The sequence below is a fragment of the Ranitomeya variabilis genome, chromosome 2 (assembly GCF_051348905.1).
Source record: "Ranitomeya variabilis isolate aRanVar5 chromosome 2, aRanVar5.hap1, whole genome shotgun sequence".
NCBI lineage: Eukaryota > Metazoa > Chordata > Amphibia > Anura > Dendrobatidae > Ranitomeya > Ranitomeya variabilis.
The window spans coordinates 719,003,607-719,023,963 of NC_135233.1; the positions used below are offsets into that span (position 1 = coordinate 719,003,607).

Here is a 20,357-nt window from a genome sequence, read left to right on the forward strand (position 1 = left end):
CAGTTCTGGGATGTGTTAAGAGAAGCATAGAGTCTAGATCAAGTGAAGTAAATATTCCCCTCTACTCCTCCTTGGTTAAACCTTATTCTTAATACTGTGTCCAGTTCTGGGCACATTATAAAAACTGGAGCAAGTTCAGAGAAGAGCTGCCAGGATGGTGAACAGACTGAAAACTACGTCCTACGAGGAATGGTTAAAGGATCTAGGATTGTTTAGTTTGCAAAAAAGAAGGCTAAGAAGGGACTTAATAGCTGTCTACAAATATCTGAAGGGATGACACAATATTATAAACAGGTATTATCCTTATTCTCATTTGGACATGGAAACACGAGAAACAAATTAAACTGAAAGGGAGAAGATACAGATTAGATATTGGAAAAAACTTTGACAGTGAGCTTGATCAATGAGTGGAACAAGTTGCCACAAGAGGTGGTGAGTTCTCTTTCAATGGAAGTCTTCAAACAGAGGCTGAACAGACATCGGTCTGAGATGGTTTAGTGAATCCTACATTGAGAAGGGGGTTGGACATGATGACCATGGAGGTCCCTTCCAACTCTAACATTCAATGATTCTATGGACTCCTAAAATGCTCAGTGTAATATTAAGGTGCAAAACTTTAAAAAAAGATTGTGCTAGATGTGTTAAGAAATTACACCAACTTAATCAGGTCCAAGCTACCCACTTTTTACTATATGGAGTTTGCATTGTGAAATAAACCGGCCAACTGCTTAAACCAAATGTTTTAAAATGGTCAGGTGGTCCACATTTGACTCCACAAAAATGTTTTACAATATCCTTGCTGTGTCTCAGTATGCAGGGGTTATTGGTCTTTGCAGACTCACTAGATCTCTACAGCCAGGAGACTGCATTTTTCCTGTAACTGGGGTAATATTCCATCCACAGTTACTGGGGAAATCAGCACAAAAAAAAAATCATAAAAGTTTGGACTGTTAACACCAGAAATAAAGACACAAATTTTTTTTGACTAACAGACTGAGAAAAAAAAATCATATGTATGATTTAAAAAAAATTACTAAATTGTTCCTGGTCAGAAAGTAGCCCAGACTTGACATAGTTAAAACCTGTTCTGTATCATTTCCTTTGGATGGCATTGCAATGCAGTTAGTAGCATACACAAGATGATCCTGTATAGTGAAAGCTACCATGTCATTCCGGTGGTCCAAAACTAACATTGATTTAACTCTAAATGCCCTTTGATGACATCTCGTTTGAGTATCCCAGCATGCACTAGGGATTCTCAAACAAAGTGTCAACAAAATGGAAGTACTGTAGATCAATAAAAATAAAGCAGAGAAAGTAAGGAGAAAATGGTTAGGACTTTGTAATTAAACTATATTTGAAAAGAGATTAGATTATTACATTAAATAGAGAGACTTTTAGGATTAAGTCACTGTTAGTTTTGGGCCACCCCTTTACGCCTTTTTAGGCTACAAATTAATATCTGTGATTTTGAACATAGATTGTTTCCATTACTGGAAATTGAGTTATTGGCTTTGGCTTTAGATGAAAGAGAAAATGTCCAACTAGAGGATGTGCTAAGATTAACGCAGCCTTTCATGTTTAGATAAGATGCAGATTTTGGCCAGATTTAAATGCAGACACAGCTACTAATTATACAGAAGGCAATGTGTCACAGTGATTGAGGAGACAGTCACCAGGAGTATTATTAGTGAAAGCAGCAAGGAAGTTCCATTTCAAATGTAAATATACCAAACTTGCATAAATAGAAATTCCATGAATTAAATGCATTATTTTACAGTATATAGCCAGAGTGTTCAAATTGGACACTTGTTCACACACATGATTTTTTTTATTTTTCTTTATACTCTACTGGAAACAAGGATTTTTTTCAGGCCTTTCAGGACCAAGTGTTTTGATTTTTGAATAACTCTTTGTAAAGTTAAATATTTATTTTCATACTCTGACTCAGATAGGACACAGTTATATCTCTTAGATACTGTATACCACCCTAGATTACAACACTAGAGGTAGTTTGCCTTAAAGAGGTTATCCAGGACTATTTGACTTTTTCACTATTGGCCTATGATTACTTCCGGAAAAGAGTAGTCACAGAGCGCTCCTGCCGACGATTCAGTGGCTTCCGCTGATATCATGTCAAATGAGAAGTGGATTCTCTTCTGCTCTGCTCTGTTGATGGTTTGTGACTGCCGACATCATGCTGAATGATAGCCTGCTGTTCACTACCTAACTGCAGGGAACCAGCTGTCAATCAGCATGACGCCTGCAGTCACGCACCAACAGCCGTTCAGCCTGGAAGATGAGCTGATATGCTGACTTACAGCAGCTGAATCGCCAGCAGGAGTGGTCAATGACTGCTCTGGGCCAGCACTGAGTATAACAGGCCGGTAGTTAGCAACTACCTGTTAGAATTTAAGCCCATATTAAAACAAAAAATGGATAGCCCCTTAAGTGACTGGATTTCATTCACTGCTGAATATTCTGTGGTGCTTCTTGATGTTTCTTACATAGTTCTGCAGTCTATTAGCTTAGTAATTTTATATATGAAGATGACCCACAGCTGACTATTCTAAGCCTGCATTACTTAAAAAGGTGTTTTCTTCTGCTTTTTGATTATTATTCCATCACTTCTATAGTGTATTAGTCTAGTAGGTGTCCCCTTATATATGAAGGTAACACATTTTGATTCTTACGGAATTGTTGATGGAATGTCGTCTTCTGACTTGTATCTTCCAGTCCACTTTAGTATTTTCTTATCAAAACTATTTGGCTTGTAGCGAGAAATATTACTCTTTATGTCATCTGTAAATAAGAAGACATCAGGATAAGTAGAGAAAAGGTCGAAGTTTGATTCTGCTATCCCTATGTGCCTTCACTGACTATATGATCATAACTAATGCGTATGGTACCCAGGCTGCATTATGGCACAAGGGGTCCATTATTATTAAACTGTACCATGGAGCAATATAGGATTTCATGTGTCACAGTTCAGTGCTCTGTGGGCTGATTTTCTTGATTATCTGTCATGTCTTGAGATACTGCTTTCATATATTGCTCCCAATAGCACAAATGCACTTTGCCTTTTGGCTAACAGGAGTAATTAAAGATACATGAGATTCTCCCCTCCTCATTATGCCCATCTCACAGTGATTGACAGACTCTTATGTATATTATAAGAGAGCAGACATGATGCTCTTGCATAAAGCAGAATATTCAGCTGACAGATCCATTTAAATTAAGAAACACTTCATATATGGAGCATCTATTTGAACATGTCATCATTTTTTGTCCAAATTCCACATAAGCTACAATATGAAATGAGAGGCATATGATGGTATAGTTATTTGTTGAAATTACAGCAGGGCTAGGAAATTAATAAAACATAACTTTTAATAAGTTTGCCTAAAAGATTATCAGCCAATATGTACACAGGACAAACAAACATTAATTCATCAAAGTGCAAGTGCTCATGTTTAATAGTGCTTTAGTTAAAAAAAATTGGTTTGATCTCGCTAACACATCAATATTTCGTAAACCCACTTCAACCAATTATTTACTGAGATGGGAAAGCCATCACACATATGCACAAAAGTAAGGTATCCTGAAAAGGCAATACTTGAGATTGAAGCAAAATTGCTCAGGTATTAAGGACTTTAAAGCCAGAGCAGATGACCTGAGAGAGAGGTTTTTGAGAAGGGGCTATCCTGATCGGGTGCTGAGGGAGGCAAATCAGTATGCACAACGACAAAAAAGGAAGAATTTATTGGTACCTAGAGAGAAGGCCAATGATATAGACTGGAAAATTCGTCATATTTCCACTTTTGACAGTGGAGCACCATCAGTGAGAAACATTCTCATGAAATACTGGAATATACTGCAGATGGACAGGGATATTGTGGATGTGATCGGGGAATCACCACAGATCTCCTACAGCAAGAGCAAGTCTCTAGGTGACAGACTAGTGCACAGTCACCTTTTGAAACCTTGTGGAAAAGGAACCTGGTTATCTGAGAAACCAAAGGGGTGCTACAAATGTGGTACTTGCATAGCTTGTGACTTCATTCAAACTGGAAGGGAATTTTATAATGATAACACACATGAGAGATTTCAGGTAAAGCACTTCATTAATTGCAAAACAACAGGCATTATATACAAAGTAATATGTGGCTGCGGTAAATCCTACGTGGATAAAACGTTCAGAGAATTTAGGAGAAGGGTGGGGAGCATTTAGGGGACATACACAATGGAAGGGATACACCATTGGCAAAGCACATTAATGGATATCATGGGGAAAATTGTGAGACCATCAAATTTATTGAAATTGACAAAGTGGAACTTCCAGTGAGAGGGGGAGATTTTGATAAGATGGTGTTACAAAGAGAATGCTGATGGATATTTCGGCTAGATACACAGCAACTCCGTGGATTGACTGAACAATTGAAATATAGTTGTTTTCTATAAATTGTTATCCATGGTTTGGGGAAAAGGAATGGGTAGGTGGGAATACCAAGAGAAATTTAACTGATTTCCTCCAATGCTACGGGGGGTACAACTTCCTGATCTCATTACTCCCACCCCTCCTTTCCTCCCCCTATTTAATCCCCGTCCCCTTTCCCAACATTCCATTTCTTCCTTTGACTCTGTGAACTAATTTATCTTACACCCGTCTGGTATCTGTGATGAAGTATTGGTTCTAGATGTTGGAGTTTAGGCTGTTTAAAACAGATTTGTGTATATCAGAAAGAAAACCCCGTTTCACGACAATACTGGACTGTATTTACAGTAAAATCCAGTATGGTAGCTTCATTCTCTTTTTATTGAATACCAACTGTGAAACATGGGGATACACATATAATAATGGAAGAATGAGGGTACCTTGCCAATGGGATTGTCCCACATAAGTTTGACATCTTCTTGCTAGACTTAATATTGCAGGTATCCCCCATTTTTATGAGACATCACGCATGCAGACTATACTTGCCTGAGAGGGATGTACTGAGATACCTTTGAAGATATGCGCCGATCATGTGATTTATAAAGAAATATGATTTTAGGTGATCCGGCTGCAGAACCTGTTGTCATGTGGCCAGAAGTGACGCCACCAGATATGCGTGCGTTCTACGGTGACAACGATGCGCCTCAGCAGGTGGAGAGGACATGAAGGACGCGGTATGCGTTCCACCAGTCAGAGGTCGAAAACCGGAAGTGGAAATGGAGGTACACACTAGATGTGATGTGCGTTCCCCCCGCAAAAGACTGTGGATCGTAGACCAGAAGTGTAGATAGAGGTACATGCTATAAGTCCAGGTGCTGCACAGGAAAAAGGGCATGTAGCACAATAGGAGCATATGACATCAGACGCCGCTCTAGCATTGGGACATTTCACTGATCCTATTTAATGATAGCAGACAATTTGATGGGATGAAACCAATTTTCCCTAGACAGGGGTATTGACACAACTAGTCAGCCAGCTGTCACGGGGGTACTGGGTAGACTAAGGCTGGTTACCTGGGCCCCTGCGATATCCCTCAGACTAGGGAAAACCCTGTCTGTCCCTCTCCCAGAATTTACACTAATGGTGTGCTTGTCTGGGCCACCAGGCCTGACCCTGACTCCTGTTTCAGCCCTATGCTGAAACCTCCACCCACCACCCAGTGATTGGACCACACACCAACCTCCACAGAAAGCACAGAGAGGGAAAACTAAAAATGCACCACGCCGCAGACACACAGGAAAACACTATAACGTGCACCGGGCAAAACAAATACAAATATAGTAAGGAGAAATATGACAAAGGATAATACACCACCAGATACGATATTTCTACTCCAAGACCACCACTCCAGACCGGAATCACTAGGCACAAGGTATAATCGGCGATGCCCAAAGTCCAGCAGAACTATTTAAAGGCAGTGGGCGTGACCCAGCCTCCAATCCGAGTACCAGCTAAATTAACCCCGGACAACCTAGATAAAATCTAGTAGGCACCACTGAGCGTATAGTGGACGAATGCGGAATTACCACTGTCTGTCAGACGCCCTAGTGTGAATAGCATCCGACATGACAGTACCCCGCCTTCTACGAGGGACCCCAGGGCCCTCACGACTTATAGGACCCGGCTTGTCCGGATGGCGGCGGTGAAACATACTGACCAGCCGGTCCGCATGAATGTCCAAGGCTTGTACCCAAGACCTCTCCTCTGGCCCATAACCACGCCAGTGTACCAGGTACTGTAATGTGCGGCGCACTAAACGAGAGTCAACCACCTTGGAGACTTCAAATTCCAAATTGCCATTCACCAAAACTGGAGATGGAGTCGGTGTCACGTCCACAGAACCCACCACCTTTTTTAATAACGATCTGTGGAACACGTTGTGTATCTTATAAACCGTAGGAAGCTCCAGTCGGTAGGCTACTGGGCTAATGATGGCGGCGACCCTAAATGGACCAATAAACCTTGGACCTAATTTCAGGGATGGTATTTTGAGTTTTATGTTTTTTGTGGACAACCACACCCAGTCACCCACACTCAGGTCCGGCCTGGCACGCGTCTACTGTCAGCCACACGTTTGTACCTAGCACCCACACTCAGCAAGCTCTGTTTCACTCTCTTCCAGACAGATGACAGTTGTGCTAACTGGTCCTCCTCCGGGACGCCAGCGGAGCCCCCCTGACACAGAGTACAAAATTGAGGATGATGCCCGTAAACACAAAAGAACGGGGACTCCCCAGACGATTCCTGGTGGTGATTATTTATTGCAAACTCCGCCAATGGAAGGAACGTCGACCACTCCTCCTGATTGTCAGAAACAAAGCAGCGTAAATACTGCTCTGAATTCTGGTTCATACGCACGGTGTGACCATTTGACTGAGGATGGAACGCTGATGAATGTGATAACTTGATCCCCAGCCGTGAGCAAAATGCTTTCCAAAATTTTGCCACAAACTGAGTACCTCTATCAGACACAATGTCAGACGGAACCCCGTGAAGTCTGACCACCTCCTGCACAAATACCTGAGTCATAGTCTTCGCTTTAGGCAACGAAGACAAGGACGCAAAGTGCGACATCTTTGAGAACCGATAAACAACCACCAAGATGACCATGTTCCCAGCTGAGGAGGGCAGGTCTGTAATAAAATCTATGGAGATCTCCGTCCATGGCCTACTTGGTACCCCTAGAGGATGTAATGTGCCAGCAGGACGGGAGTGAGGCGTCTTAGCCCTAGCACACGGGCTACATGCTGATACGTACGAGACCACGTCCTGTCGGATTTTGGGCCACCAAAACCGACGCGACACCAACTCCAAGGTACCCCTAAACCCTGGATGGCCAGCCAGAACAGTATCATGATGCTCACCCAACACCTTTAGGCGAAGATGGAGAGGTACAAATGATTTGTTAATGGGAAGCACTGGTGGTACCTCCTGAGCCTCGGCAATCTCAGCCTCAACCTCTGTCGTGAGAGCCGAGACCACTACACCCTTTTGGAGGATGGGTGCCGAATCTTCCCGAGGTTCTCCCCCTGGAAAACACCTGGATAAAGCATCTGTCTTAGTGTTCTTAGACCCCGGTCGGTAAGTAGCAAAAAAGTTGAATCGCGTGAAAAACAACGCCCAGCGAGCCTGCCTGGGGGACAAACGCTTGGCTGACTCTAAATAAAGCAGATTTTCATGGTCGGTGATAACTGTAACCCGGTGGACCGACCCCTCCAAGAAGTGTCGCCATTCCTCAAAAGCCAAATTGATAGCCAAAAACTCCCTGTTGCCGATATCGTAGTTACAATCGGCGGGCGTCAGCTTCTTGGAAAAGTAGGCACATGGGCGCAACATGCCCAAGGATGAGCCTTGTGACAGCACCGCCCCCACTCCAACCTCAGACGCATCGACTTCCACGGTAAATGGTTTTGATATGTCCGGTTGCACCAGAATGGGGGCCGAAGCAAAACGGTTCTTCAGATATTCGAATGCGCGCACAGCATCCTCAGACCAGGCAGAGAAATTGGTACCCTTTTTCGTCATGTCAGTAAGCGGTTTAGCAATGGTAGAAAAATCTTTGATAAACTTTATATAATAGTTAGAAAACCCAAGGAACCGCTGAAGCGCTTTTAGGTTATCAGGCTGTTCCCAACACAGCACCGCTTGCACCTTAGCGGCGTCCATTTTAAACCCTGAAGCAGACACAATATAACCCAAGAAAGGCAACTCCTGAACCGAAAATACACATTTCTCAAGTTTTGCATAGAGCTTATTCTCTCTGAGTAGCTGTAACACCTGCCTCACATGCTCTAAATGAGTATCACGGTCGCATGAATAAATGAGAATGTCATCTAGGTACACAATAACGAATTTCCCCAGGACATGCGAGAACACATCATTCATGAAATGTTGAAATACTGCAGGCGCGTTTGTCAACCCAAATGGCATCACCAAATTTTCAAAATGACCCTCAGGAGTATTAAAAGCCATCTTCCACTCATCACCTTGACGACTCTTATGAGGTTGTACGCCCCCCTGAGGTCAAGCTTGGAGAACCACTTAGCACCAGCCACCTGGTTGAACAAGTCAGGTATCAGTGGCATAGGGTATGGATCACGAACCGTAATCTGGTTTAACTCCCTGAAATCCAGACACGGGCGTAGTCCGCCATCTTTCTTCTTAACGAAGAAGAACCCCACTGCCACAGGCGAGGACAAAGGCCTGATGTGCCCTTTGCTCAAACTCTCAGAAATATAGTCTTTTAAAGCTTGCCTCTCAGGACCAGAGATGTTAAACATCCGTGCTTTCGGCAATTTGGCCCCTGGTTTAAACCTAATAGTACAGTCATAGGGGCGATGTGGTGGCAATTCTGAGCAACCCTTCTCTGAGAAGACATCTGCGAAATCTAGCAGTGACTCAGGAATGCTAGGAGTCACAGCGGACACACATGTGGCCAGGCAATACTCCTGGCAGAATCCGCTCCACTGGATTATGTCCTGAGTTTTCCAGTCAATCACCGGGTTGTGCGTAGATAACCATGGAAAACGAAAACCATTTGTGCAGGAAGATTACTGAATACCCTACATGTAACCTGCTTGAAATGTAGGACCCAATATGGAGTTTCACTTCAGCCACAAATTCAGTAATCTCCCCCTGTGGGAGAGGAGCAGAATTGATGGTGACCACCCGGATAGGAAGAGGCAGTTTTTCGACCATGAACCCGGCCGTGAGCGCAAACTCCTCATCAATGAGATTAGTGGCCGAACCACTATCCACAAAAACAGTGATTGGCAGCTCTCTGCCAGCAACCATAACTTTGGCAGGAAGCATACATTGAAAGACCACAGTGGAAGATATGCATAAGATCAGATTAGCCTCTTCCACACCCTCTGAGCTTAGTAGTTTTCTGCCGTTGCACTTTTCTTAGATAACAGAGGACAAGCATTTACATAATGCAGCAAAAACAGGCTCCCTGCTTCCTGAGCGAGAGGGCTCCATGATGTCACACCCCTGCGATTTGCATAGACTCCGTGGGCTCACCTGCAGCAACCTCTTGTGCACCTACGCCCTCCCCCATAGGCGGCGTCTCTTGCACCCCCTGATGCAAACGGCGATCAATGCGGACAACAAGACTCATAGCAGACTCTAGAGAAGCATACATCAGGAGGGCTTATTTAACCCTTCTCGAAACCCCATGATTACAAACTGACTCCGCAGCGCGGGGTCATTCCATTGTGTGTCCACTGCCCACCAGCGAAATTCAGAACTGTAATCCTCCGCCATTCGCTTCCCTTGGCGGAGAGCACAAATTTTAGATTCTGCTAGAGCCATTCTGTCAGGATCATCATAAATGAGCCCAAGAGCAGAAAAAAACTCTCCACTGAGTTAAATGCAGCTGAATCAGATGGTAAAGAAAATGCCCAAGCTTGGGGGTCTCCGTTCAGTAAGGACAATACCAGACCCACACGCTGAGCCTCATTACCTGAGGAGATTGGGCACATACGAAAATATAATTTGCAAGCTTCACAAAAAATAACAAATTTACTGCATTCCCCAGCAAACGTCTCAGGTAAAGGGATCTTTGGCTCTGCAACTCTGCAGTTTCAGCTTGCACATTAGATACTACTAGACCCTGTTGCTGAACCGCCCCCTTCAACTCAGTGACCTGTAAGGACAGCGCCTCCAACTGGTGGGTTATGGAAGTCATGGGATCCTTGGAATACAAAATTTTGGGGCCGATTATAATGTCACAGGGTACTGGGTAGACTAAGGCTGGTTACCCGGGCCCCTGCGATATCCATCAGACTAGGGAAAACCCTGTCTGTCCCTCTCCCAGAATTTACACTAATGGTGTGTTTGTCTGGGCCACCAGGCCTGACCCTGACTCCTGTTTCAGCCCTATGCTGAAACCTCCACCCGCCACCCAGTGATTAGACCACACACCAACCTCCACAGAAAGCACAGACAGGGAAAACTAAAAACGCACCACGCCGCAGACACACAGGAAAAGACTATAACGTGCACCGGGCAAAACAAATACAAATATAGTAAGGAGAAATATGACAAAGGATAATACACCACCAGATACGATATTTCTACTCCAAGACCACCACTCCAGACCGGAATCACTAGGCACGAGGCACAAGCTGTAATCGGCGACGCCCAAAGTCCAGCAGAACTATTTAAAGGCAGTGGGCGTGACCCAGCCTCCAACCCTAGTACCAGCTAAATTAACCCCGGACAACCTAGATAAAATCTAGTAGGCGCCACTGAGCATATAGTGGACGAATGCGGAATTACCGCTGTCTGTCGGACGCCCTAGTGTGAATAGCGCCCGACATGACACCAGCTGGGTACACTTGTCACTGCAAGTCCCCTTGCCATATATTTTTCTTTTTCCCCAATGAACACCCTGAACGGGGAGAAATGCGTTGGAAGGCTACGCTTTTCATATGGGTAACTGATGAATAGGTTTACACTTGGGTACTGCCCTTGTTAGGGTGGGAGTAAAGCAGAGTCACGACAGGAAGTAATATAGTGACTGGTATATTTCTCTTTTCCTTTTCTATTCCCTATTCAGAGAAATCACTACTGCCCCCCCTCCCTTCCTTCTCCTCCATGGTGGACCTATAAAAGAAAGAATGAACAAGAAATTGTGTTGTGAGATCAAACCTTTTTTTTTTAACTAGAGCACTGTTAAACATGAGCACTTGCACTTTGATTCGTGAATGTTTGTTTGTCATTTGTACACATTAGCTGATAACCTTTTAGGCAAACTTATTAAAAGTTATATTTTATTAATTTACTAGCCCTGCTGTAATTTCATTGTATCTCATTGGGTAGGTCTATTTTGATCAGTTACAATTTCTGATCTTTTGCTGAATTATAGTTATTTGTTGGTATAGTAAATATGATCTCCTCTTGGTAAAAACTAGAGTTATACCATAGGCTTTTTAGGCTATGTGCCCACATTGCGGATTCGTGTGCGGATTTTTCCACAGCTTTCTTGAAAAATCCATAGGTAAAACGCACTGTGTTTTACCCTGCGGATTAACAGCGCATTTACTGCTGATTTCCTGCATTTTTTTTGTGGATTGCACCTGCGTTTTTACATCTGCAGATTCCTATTGAGTAGCAGGTGTAAAATGCTGCAGAATCCGCACAAAGAATTTTCCACAGCATGGGCACTGCGGATTTGGTTTTCCATAGGTTTACATGGTACTGTAAACCACATGGAAAACTGCTGCGAATCTGCAGTGGCCAATCCACTGCGGATCCGCAACAAAATCCGCAACGTGTGCACATACCCTTAGAGGGCTATAATATCTTAAAAGTACATTTGAAAAAAAAATATATATATAAAATTATATATGCATATATAATCACACAGAAGTTCTATTCTCTTCAATAGTATATAAGTATATATGGAAATATATATTATTATGGCTATATATACAGTGGGGGAAAAAGACATGAACAGTCTATAATTTTAAGGGTAGGTTAATTTTAACATTGAGAGATAGAATATCAAAAATAAAATCCAGAAAATCACATTGTATAAATTCTATAAATTTATTTGCATTTTGCTGTGAGAAATAAGTATTTGATCCCTCTGGAAAACAAGACTTAATGCTTAGTGGCAAAACCCTTGTTGGCAAGCACAGCAATCAGATGGTTTTTGTAGTTGATGATGAGGTTTGCCCACATGTCAGGAGGAATTTTGGTCCACTCCTCTTTGCAGATCATCTCTAAATCATTAATCTACAACTTTGTCAATAAGTTTTCTATGGGATTGAGGTCTGGAGACTGGCTAGGCCATTCCATGACCTTAATGGGCTTCTTTTTGAGCCACTCCTTTGTTGCCTTGGCTTTATGTTTTGAGTCATTGTCTTGCTGGAAGACCGAGCCACGACCCATTTTTAATGAAATGGCGAAGGGAAGAAGGTTGTCACTCAGGATTTTACGTACATGGCTCCATCCATTCTCCGATTGATGTGGTGAAGTAGTCCTGTGCCCTTAGCAGAGAAACACCCACAAAACATAATGCTTCCACCTCCATGCTTGACAGTGGGGACGGTGTTCTTTGGGTCATAGCCAGCATTTATCTTCCACCAAACATGGTGAGTTGAGTTAATGTGAAAGACCTCAATTTTGTCTCATCTGACCACAGCACCTTCTCTCTGTCACTCACAGAATCATCCAGGTGTTCATTGGCAAACTTCAGACAGGCCTGCATATGTGGCTTCTTGAGCAGGGGGACCTTGCGGGCACTGCAGGATTTTAAACCTTTACGACATAGTGTGTTACCAATGTTTTCTTGGTGACTGTGGTCCCAGCTGCCTTGAGATCATTAACACTTTCTGCCCGTGTAGTTTTAGGCTGATCTCTCACCTTCCTCATGATCAAGGATACCCCACGAGGTGATATTTTGCATGGTGCCCCAGATTGATGTCGATTGACAGTCATTTTGTATTTCTTCCATTTTCTGACTATTGCACCAACAGTTGTCTCCTTCTCACCCACCGTCTTACTTATGGTTTTGTAGTCTATTCCAGCTTTGTGCAGGTCTATGATCTTGTCCCTGACATCCTTATAAATCTCTTTGGTCTTTCCCATGTTGTAGAGGTTAAAGTCTGACTAATTGAGTCTGTGGACAGGAGTCTTTGATAAAGGTGACTATGTAAGACAGCTGTCTTTAATGCATGTAACGAGTAGCATCTTTCTGGTCTGTAGGAGCCAGAACTCCTAATGGTTGGTAGGGGATCAAATACTTATTTCTAGCAGCAAAATGCAAATAAACTTATATTATTTATACAATGTGATCTTCTGGATTTTAATTTTGATATTCTATATCTCAATGTTAAAATTAACCTACCCTTAAAATCATATACTGTTCATGTATTTGTCAGTGGGCAAATTTACAAAATCAGCAAGGGATTAAATACTTATTACCCCCACTATATAAAGAATGGAGAGGTCTGTAATTTTTATCGTAGGTACACTTCAACTGTGAGAGACAGAATCTTAAAAAAAATTCAGAGAATCGTATTGTACTATTCTTGCATAATTAATTAGCATTTTATTGCACAAAATAAGTATTTGATGCAATAGTAAAGCAGAACTTAATATTTGGTACAGAAACCTTTGTTTGCAATTACAGAGGTCAGATGTTTCCAGTAGTTCTTGACCAAGTTTACAGACACTGCAGCACTGATTTTGTCCCACTCCTCCATACTGATCTTCATCAGATATTTCAGGTTTCGTGGCTGTTGCTGGGCATCATTGAGTTTCAGCTCCTTCAAAATAATTTCTATTGGGTTCAGGTCTGTAGACTGGCTAGGCCACTCCAGGACCTTGAAATGCTTCTTACAGTGCCGCTCCTTAGTTGCCCTGGCTGTGTGTTTCAGGTCATTGTCATGCTGGAAGACCAAGCCACAACCCATCTTCGATGCTCTTACTGGTGGTTGGCGGTTGTTGGCCAAAATCTCACGATACATGACACTATCTGTCCTCCCTTCAATATGGTGTAGTCATCCTGTCACCTTAGCAGAAGAGCACCCCCAAAGTCTAATGTTTCCCCCACCATGCTTCATGGTTGGGATGGTGGTCTTGGGGTTGTACTCATCCTTCTTGTTCCTACAAACACGGCGAGTGGAGTTGATACCAAATAGTTCTATTTTTCTCTCATCTGACTATGTGACCTTCTCCCTTGCCTTCTATGGATCATCTAGATGGTCATTGGCAAACTTCAAACGGGCTTGGACAATGTCTGGAGAGAGCAGAGAGGAGCTTGTGTGCCCTGCAGGATTTTAATTCATGACGGCATAGTGTGATACTAATGATATTATTTGAGACTGTGGTCCTAGCTCATTTCAAGTCATTGACCATGTCCTCCCGTGTAGTTCTGGGCTGATTCTCAGAATCATCCTTACCCCATGAGGCAAGATTTTGCATGGAGCCTCAGACTAAAGCAGATTGACAGTCATCTTGTGCTTCTTCCATTTTCTAATATTTGTGCCAACAGTTGTTGCCTTCTCAGCACTCACCAAGCTGCTTGTCTATTGTCCTGTAGCCCATCCCAGCCTTGTGCAGGTCTACAATTTTGTCCCTGGTGTTCTCAAACAGTTTTTTCATCTTGGACTTGTTAGAGAGGTTGGAGTGTACTTAATTGAGTGAGTAGGCAGGTGTCTTTTATACAGATAACAAGTTCATTACAAGTAATGAGTGCAGAGTAGGAGGGATTCTTAAAGAAAAACAGGTTTGAGAGAGCCAGAATTTTTTCTGGTTGGTAGGTGATCAAATACTTATTTCATGCAATAAAATGCAATTCAATTATTTAAAAATCATACAATGTGATTTTCTGTTGTTTATTTTTAGATTCTGTCTATCACAGTTGGAGTGTACCTGTGATAAAAATTATAGACCTCTCCATTCTTTTTAGGTGGGAAAACTTGCCAAATTGGCAGTGTATTAAATACTTTTTTTGCCCACTGTATATACATAAAATATGATATATATATATATATATATATATATATATATATATATATATATATATATATACTGTATATACAGTATATATATGTATATATATATATATATATATATATATATATATATATATATATATATATATATATATATATATATATATATATATATTATATGCAGTTTGCAAATAGCCATGCTAATATGTATATATTATACAAAAATTTATATATATATATGTTGCCTTACTACCATGTATACATCTCAATGAGTATTACCAGGCATAGAAAAGAAGTATATTTTATGTTTTGTGTTGATGAATAGCAGTAGTAGATGGATTTTATTGTTAAATAAAAAAATTAAGATGAGATTACTGAACAACCCATACTAGAAATTAAAGTAATTTCCATGATACTGTAAATGACTAAAGACTTTAGTTATGAAGCGAATATATATAATTATTGCATGTCACCTGCCTGTCTTAATTTACATGGTATTGCAACACAGCATTTTTGCTTGATGGTGCTATACTTGGCAGATGTAGAACAATATGGAGTAAAAACTACTTGCAATATATTTACAATACTGTAAAACATATACTATAAAATAAATCCTTAAACATGTTTTATATAATCAATATGAAATCTTAATTAATATTATTAATAAAGCAATAATATAATAATTAATAAGAATTGTATACTTTTTCTTCTGGAGTAATTTAGATATATTTTCATGCATTTTTGCTTAATTGTTTATGTTGTCTCATAGAAATACTTACTTCCAGTACTGAAGTTTGTAGAATAAAGTGCAGGAACAATCTTCCAATGTCTTGCTGGAATTAAGGTTACCATATGGTGAGCAGATTTATACCTAATACTGGTTAATATTAAACGTTTGATCATTGACTCAATAGTGAACATCATTCTATTCTATGAACTGTTTGATTTGTCTTCATATTCCCAAGCTTGTAGCTAAATGGCATCATGGAAAAAAGCCAGTTTTTTTTTAAATCCTAAAATACGTCATTGCTGTATAGCCCACCCTCTTCTCTCAAGACATTGTTTTTTCTGAGTCCTGAGAACAGAAGGGAATTTTTATTTTGACTGTACTCAAAAGAAAATATTTTAATAAAAAAACAAGAACACATATAAAAGTACTGTATACAGATTTACTACAATCTAGGACTCTTTATAAATTTAAAAACAGATGTAGCATTAAAACCACTGCGGAATAATAACCTTAATTATCTAATTGGCGTCTGTCAATGGGTAGGATGTACTAGGCAGAAAATCAATAGTTCAATTTTCAATGATTTGTTGGAAGAAATAAAAAAATGATCAAACCTAAGGATATGTGAAAATTGAATTGAAGGAAACAAATTGTGATTCTTCCAAAACAAATGGGTTAAAGTGTCTTAAAATTGGTGGTCTTCTAGGATGTTCCGCTATGCAGTGGTTAGTACCTACAAAAAGCAGTCCAAAATGTAAAACTGGTGAATTGGAAACAGGGTCATGGGTGCCAAAGGATCATTAATGTGCATGGTAAGCAAAAACTAGCCCAACTGGTTTATTCCATGGAACACGTTTCGTAAGTAATGGTGGCTAAAAAAACCAATTGGTGGAGAAAGGTTGAACTTGATGGATCTAGGTCTTTTTTCAACCTATGTAACTATGTTAGAAAGACATTAGAACACACACTGCATCACAGTCTATAAAGCTGTATACAGACTGGTCATAATGTCCTTTACTGAAAGCACTTACAATGGTGACGTAAGCAGCATACTGGACCACGGAGCAATACAGGAAGGTGACTTGGTCTGATGATTACTTTTACATCATGTGAATGACTAGATGTTGCTTATCTAGAAGGAGATGACACCACTATGCATTAAGCGAAGAGGGTACACTTAGAGGAGGAAGTGTGATATTTTGACAATGTTCTGCTTGGAAATCTTGTGTCCTGGCATTCATGTACTGATATGTACCACCTAACTAAACACTGTTGCAGAGTTAGTAGACACCTTCATGCCAGGGTTTGCAGTAAACTTACCATACTGGTTTATGGAACATAATAGAAAGTTCAAGGTTTTGACTTGGTCTTCAAATTCCAGAGCTCTGTAGGATCTGCTTGAAAAACAAATCCAATCAATGGAGGCAACCTCTCATATTTTAGGACTTAAATTCTTCATGCTAATGTCTAATGCTGAAGTCATTATTATGGGGGACTTCAACTACCCTGAAATAGATTGGGGAACAGAAACCTGCAGTTCCAGCAAAGGTAATCGGTTTTTGACAACTATGAGAGACAATTACCTTTCACAACTGGTTCAGGACCCAACAAGGAGGGGGGCACTGCTAGACCTAATATTAACCAACAGGCCAGACCGCATATCAAATATAAGGGTTGGGGGTCACTTGGGGAATAGTGATCACAAAATAATAAGTTTTCATGTAACCTTTAATAAGATGGGTAGTAGGGGGTTGACAAGGACACTAAACTTCAGGAGGGCAAATTTCCAACGGATGAGAGAGGATCTTGGTGCAATTAACTGGGACGATATCCTGAGACACAAAAATACACAAAGAAAATGGGAGACATTTATTAGCATCCTGGATAGGACCTGTGCACAGTATATACCGTATGGGAATAAACATACTAGAAATAGGAGGAAACCAATATGGCTAAATAGAGCTGTAAGGGGCGCAATAAGGGACAAAAAGAAAGCATTTAGAGAATTAAAGGAAGTAGGTAGTGAGGAGGCATTAAATAAATACAGAAAATTAAATACATTCTGTAAAAAGCAAATCAAGGCAGCAAAGATTGAGACCGAGAGACTCATTGCCAGAGAGAGTAAAAATAATCCCAAAATATTCTTTAACTATATAAATAGTAAGAAACTAAAAAATGACAGTGTTGGCCCCCTTAAAAATAGTCTGGGTGAAATGGTGGATGAGGATGAGGAAAAAGCCAATATGCTAAATGACTTTTTTTCATCAGTATTTACAAAAGAAAATCCCATGGCAGACAAAATGACTAGTGATAAAAATTCCCCATTAAATGTCACCTGCTTAACCCAGCAGGAAGTACAGCGGCGTCTAAAAATAACTAAAATTGACAAATCTCCGGGCCCGGATGGGATACACCCCCGAGTACTGCAGGAACTAAGTACAGTCATTGATAGACCATTATTTTTAATCTTTAAAGACTCCATAATAACAGGGTCTGTACCACAGGACTGGCGTATAGCAAATGTGGTGCCAATATTCAAAAAAGGGGCAAAAACTGAACTCGGTAATTATAGGCCAGTAAGTTTAACCTCTACTGTGGGTAAAATCCTGGAGGGCATTCTAAGGGATGCTATGTTGGAGTATCTGAAGAGGAATAACCTCATGACCCAGTATCAGCACGGGTTTACTAGGGACCGTTCATGTCAGACTAATTTGATCAGCTTCTATGAAGAGGTAAGTTCAGGACTGGACCAAGGGAACTCAGTGGACGTAGTATATATGGACTTTTCCAAAGCTTTTGATACGGTGCCACACAAAAGGTTGTTACATAAAATGAGAGTAATGGGGATAGGGGAAAATATGTGTAAGTGGGTTGAGAGCTGGCTCAGGGATAGGAAACAAAGGGTGGTTATTAATGGAGCACACTCGGACTGGGTCACGGTTAGCAGTGGGGTACCACAGGGGTCAGTATTGGGCCCTCTTCTTTTTAACATATTTATTAATGACCTTGTAGGGGGCATTCAGAGTAGAATTTCAATATTTGCAGATGACACTAAACTCTGCAGGGTAATCAATACAGGGGAGGACAATTTTATATTACAGGATGATTTATGTAAACTAGAAGCTTGGGCTGATAAATGGCAAATGAGCTTTAATGGGGATAAATGTAAGGTCATGCACTTGGGTAGAAGTAATAAGATGTATAACTATGTGCTTAATTCTAAAACTCTGGGCAAAACCATCAATGAAAAAGACCTGGGTGTATGGGTGGATGACAAACTCATATTCAGTGGCCAGTGTCAGGCAGCTGCTACAAAGGCAAATAAAATAATGGGATGTATTAAAAGAGGCATAGATGCTCATGAGGAGAACATAATTTTACCTCTATACAAGTCACTAGTTCGACCACACTTAGAATACTGTGCACAGTTCTGGTCTCCGGTGTATAAGAAAGACATAGCTGAACTGGAGCGGGTGCAGAGAAGAGCAACCAAGGTTATTAGAGGACTGAGGGGTCTGCAATACCAAGATAGGTTATTACACTTGGGGCTATTTAGTTTGGAAAAACGAAGACTAAGGGGTGATCTTATGTTAATGTATAAATATATGAGGGGACAGTACAAAGACCTTTCTGATGATCTTTTTAATCATAGACCTGAGACAGGGACAAGGGGGCATCCTCTACGTCTGGAGGAAAGAAGGTTTAAGCATAATAACAGACGTGGATTCTTTACTGTAAGAGCAGTGAGACTATGGAACTCTCTGCCGTATGATGTTGTAATGAGTGATTCATTAATTAAATTTAAGAGGGGACTGGATACCTTTCTGGAAAAGTATAATGTTACAGGGTATATACACTAGATTCCTTGATAAGGCGTTGATCCAGGGAACTAGTCTGATTGCCGTATGTGGAGTCGGGAAGGAATTTTTTTCCCCATGGTGGAGTTACTCTTTGCCACATGGGGTTTTTTTGCCTTCCCCTGGATCAACATGTTAGGGCATATTAGGTTAGGCTGTGGGTTGAACTAGATGGACTTACAGTCTTCCTTCAACCTTAATAACTATGTAACTATGTAACTATGTCTTCGCGACATGTGCCTTCAGAACTCTTATAGAATCCATTCCCTGACATGTCTGGTGTATTTGACATGGGAAACACTAATTAGACAGCTGGTTTCAACATGAGTTTTGGTGAGTTTTTGACACTGTATTTTTGCTGCGCAAAAAACTGAGCATCTTAAAGTTCCAGCAAAGTGGGAGGGATGTATAGAAATCTCAGGCCCACTGTGCTTTGTTTTTACACTGCGTAAACTGACATGCTGTGCGTGTTTGAAATTTGCAACATGTCAATTTTTCTTGCAGGTACACTGAGTTTTACTTGAGGATTTTCCCTATAGAATTGCATTAACCCCTTCATGACCCAGCCTATTTTGGCCTTAATGACCTGGCCGTTTTTTGCAATTCTGACCAGTGTCCCTTTATGAGGTAATAACTCAGGAACGCTTCAACGGATCCTAGCGATTCTGAGATTGTTTTTTCGCGACATATTGTGCTTCATGTTAGAGGTAAATTTAGGTCGATAATTTCTGAGTTTATTTGTGAAAAAAAACGGATATTTGGCAAAAATTTTGAAAATTTCGCAATTTTCACATTTTGAATTTTTA

General features: G+C 41.0%; 1 protein-coding gene across 1 annotated transcript in view; it reads right to left on the reverse strand.

Annotated features, from left to right (window-relative positions):
• The window catches only part of FAM162B (family with sequence similarity 162 member B), a 41,160-nt gene extending 25,225 nt beyond the window's left edge, over positions 1–15,935 (reverse strand). Inside the window, exons 1-2 of the mRNA XM_077292847.1 lie at positions 15,744–15,935; positions 2,694–2,802 (exon numbers count right to left, since the gene is read on the reverse strand). Of these exons, the coding sequence (XP_077148962.1) occupies positions 2,694–2,802; positions 15,744–15,888 (254 nt within the window). The 5' untranslated portion in view covers positions 15,889–15,935. The remainder of the gene's footprint in view (positions 1–2,693; positions 2,803–15,743) is intronic.
• Between the last annotated feature and the right edge of the window lie 4,422 nt (positions 15,936–20,357).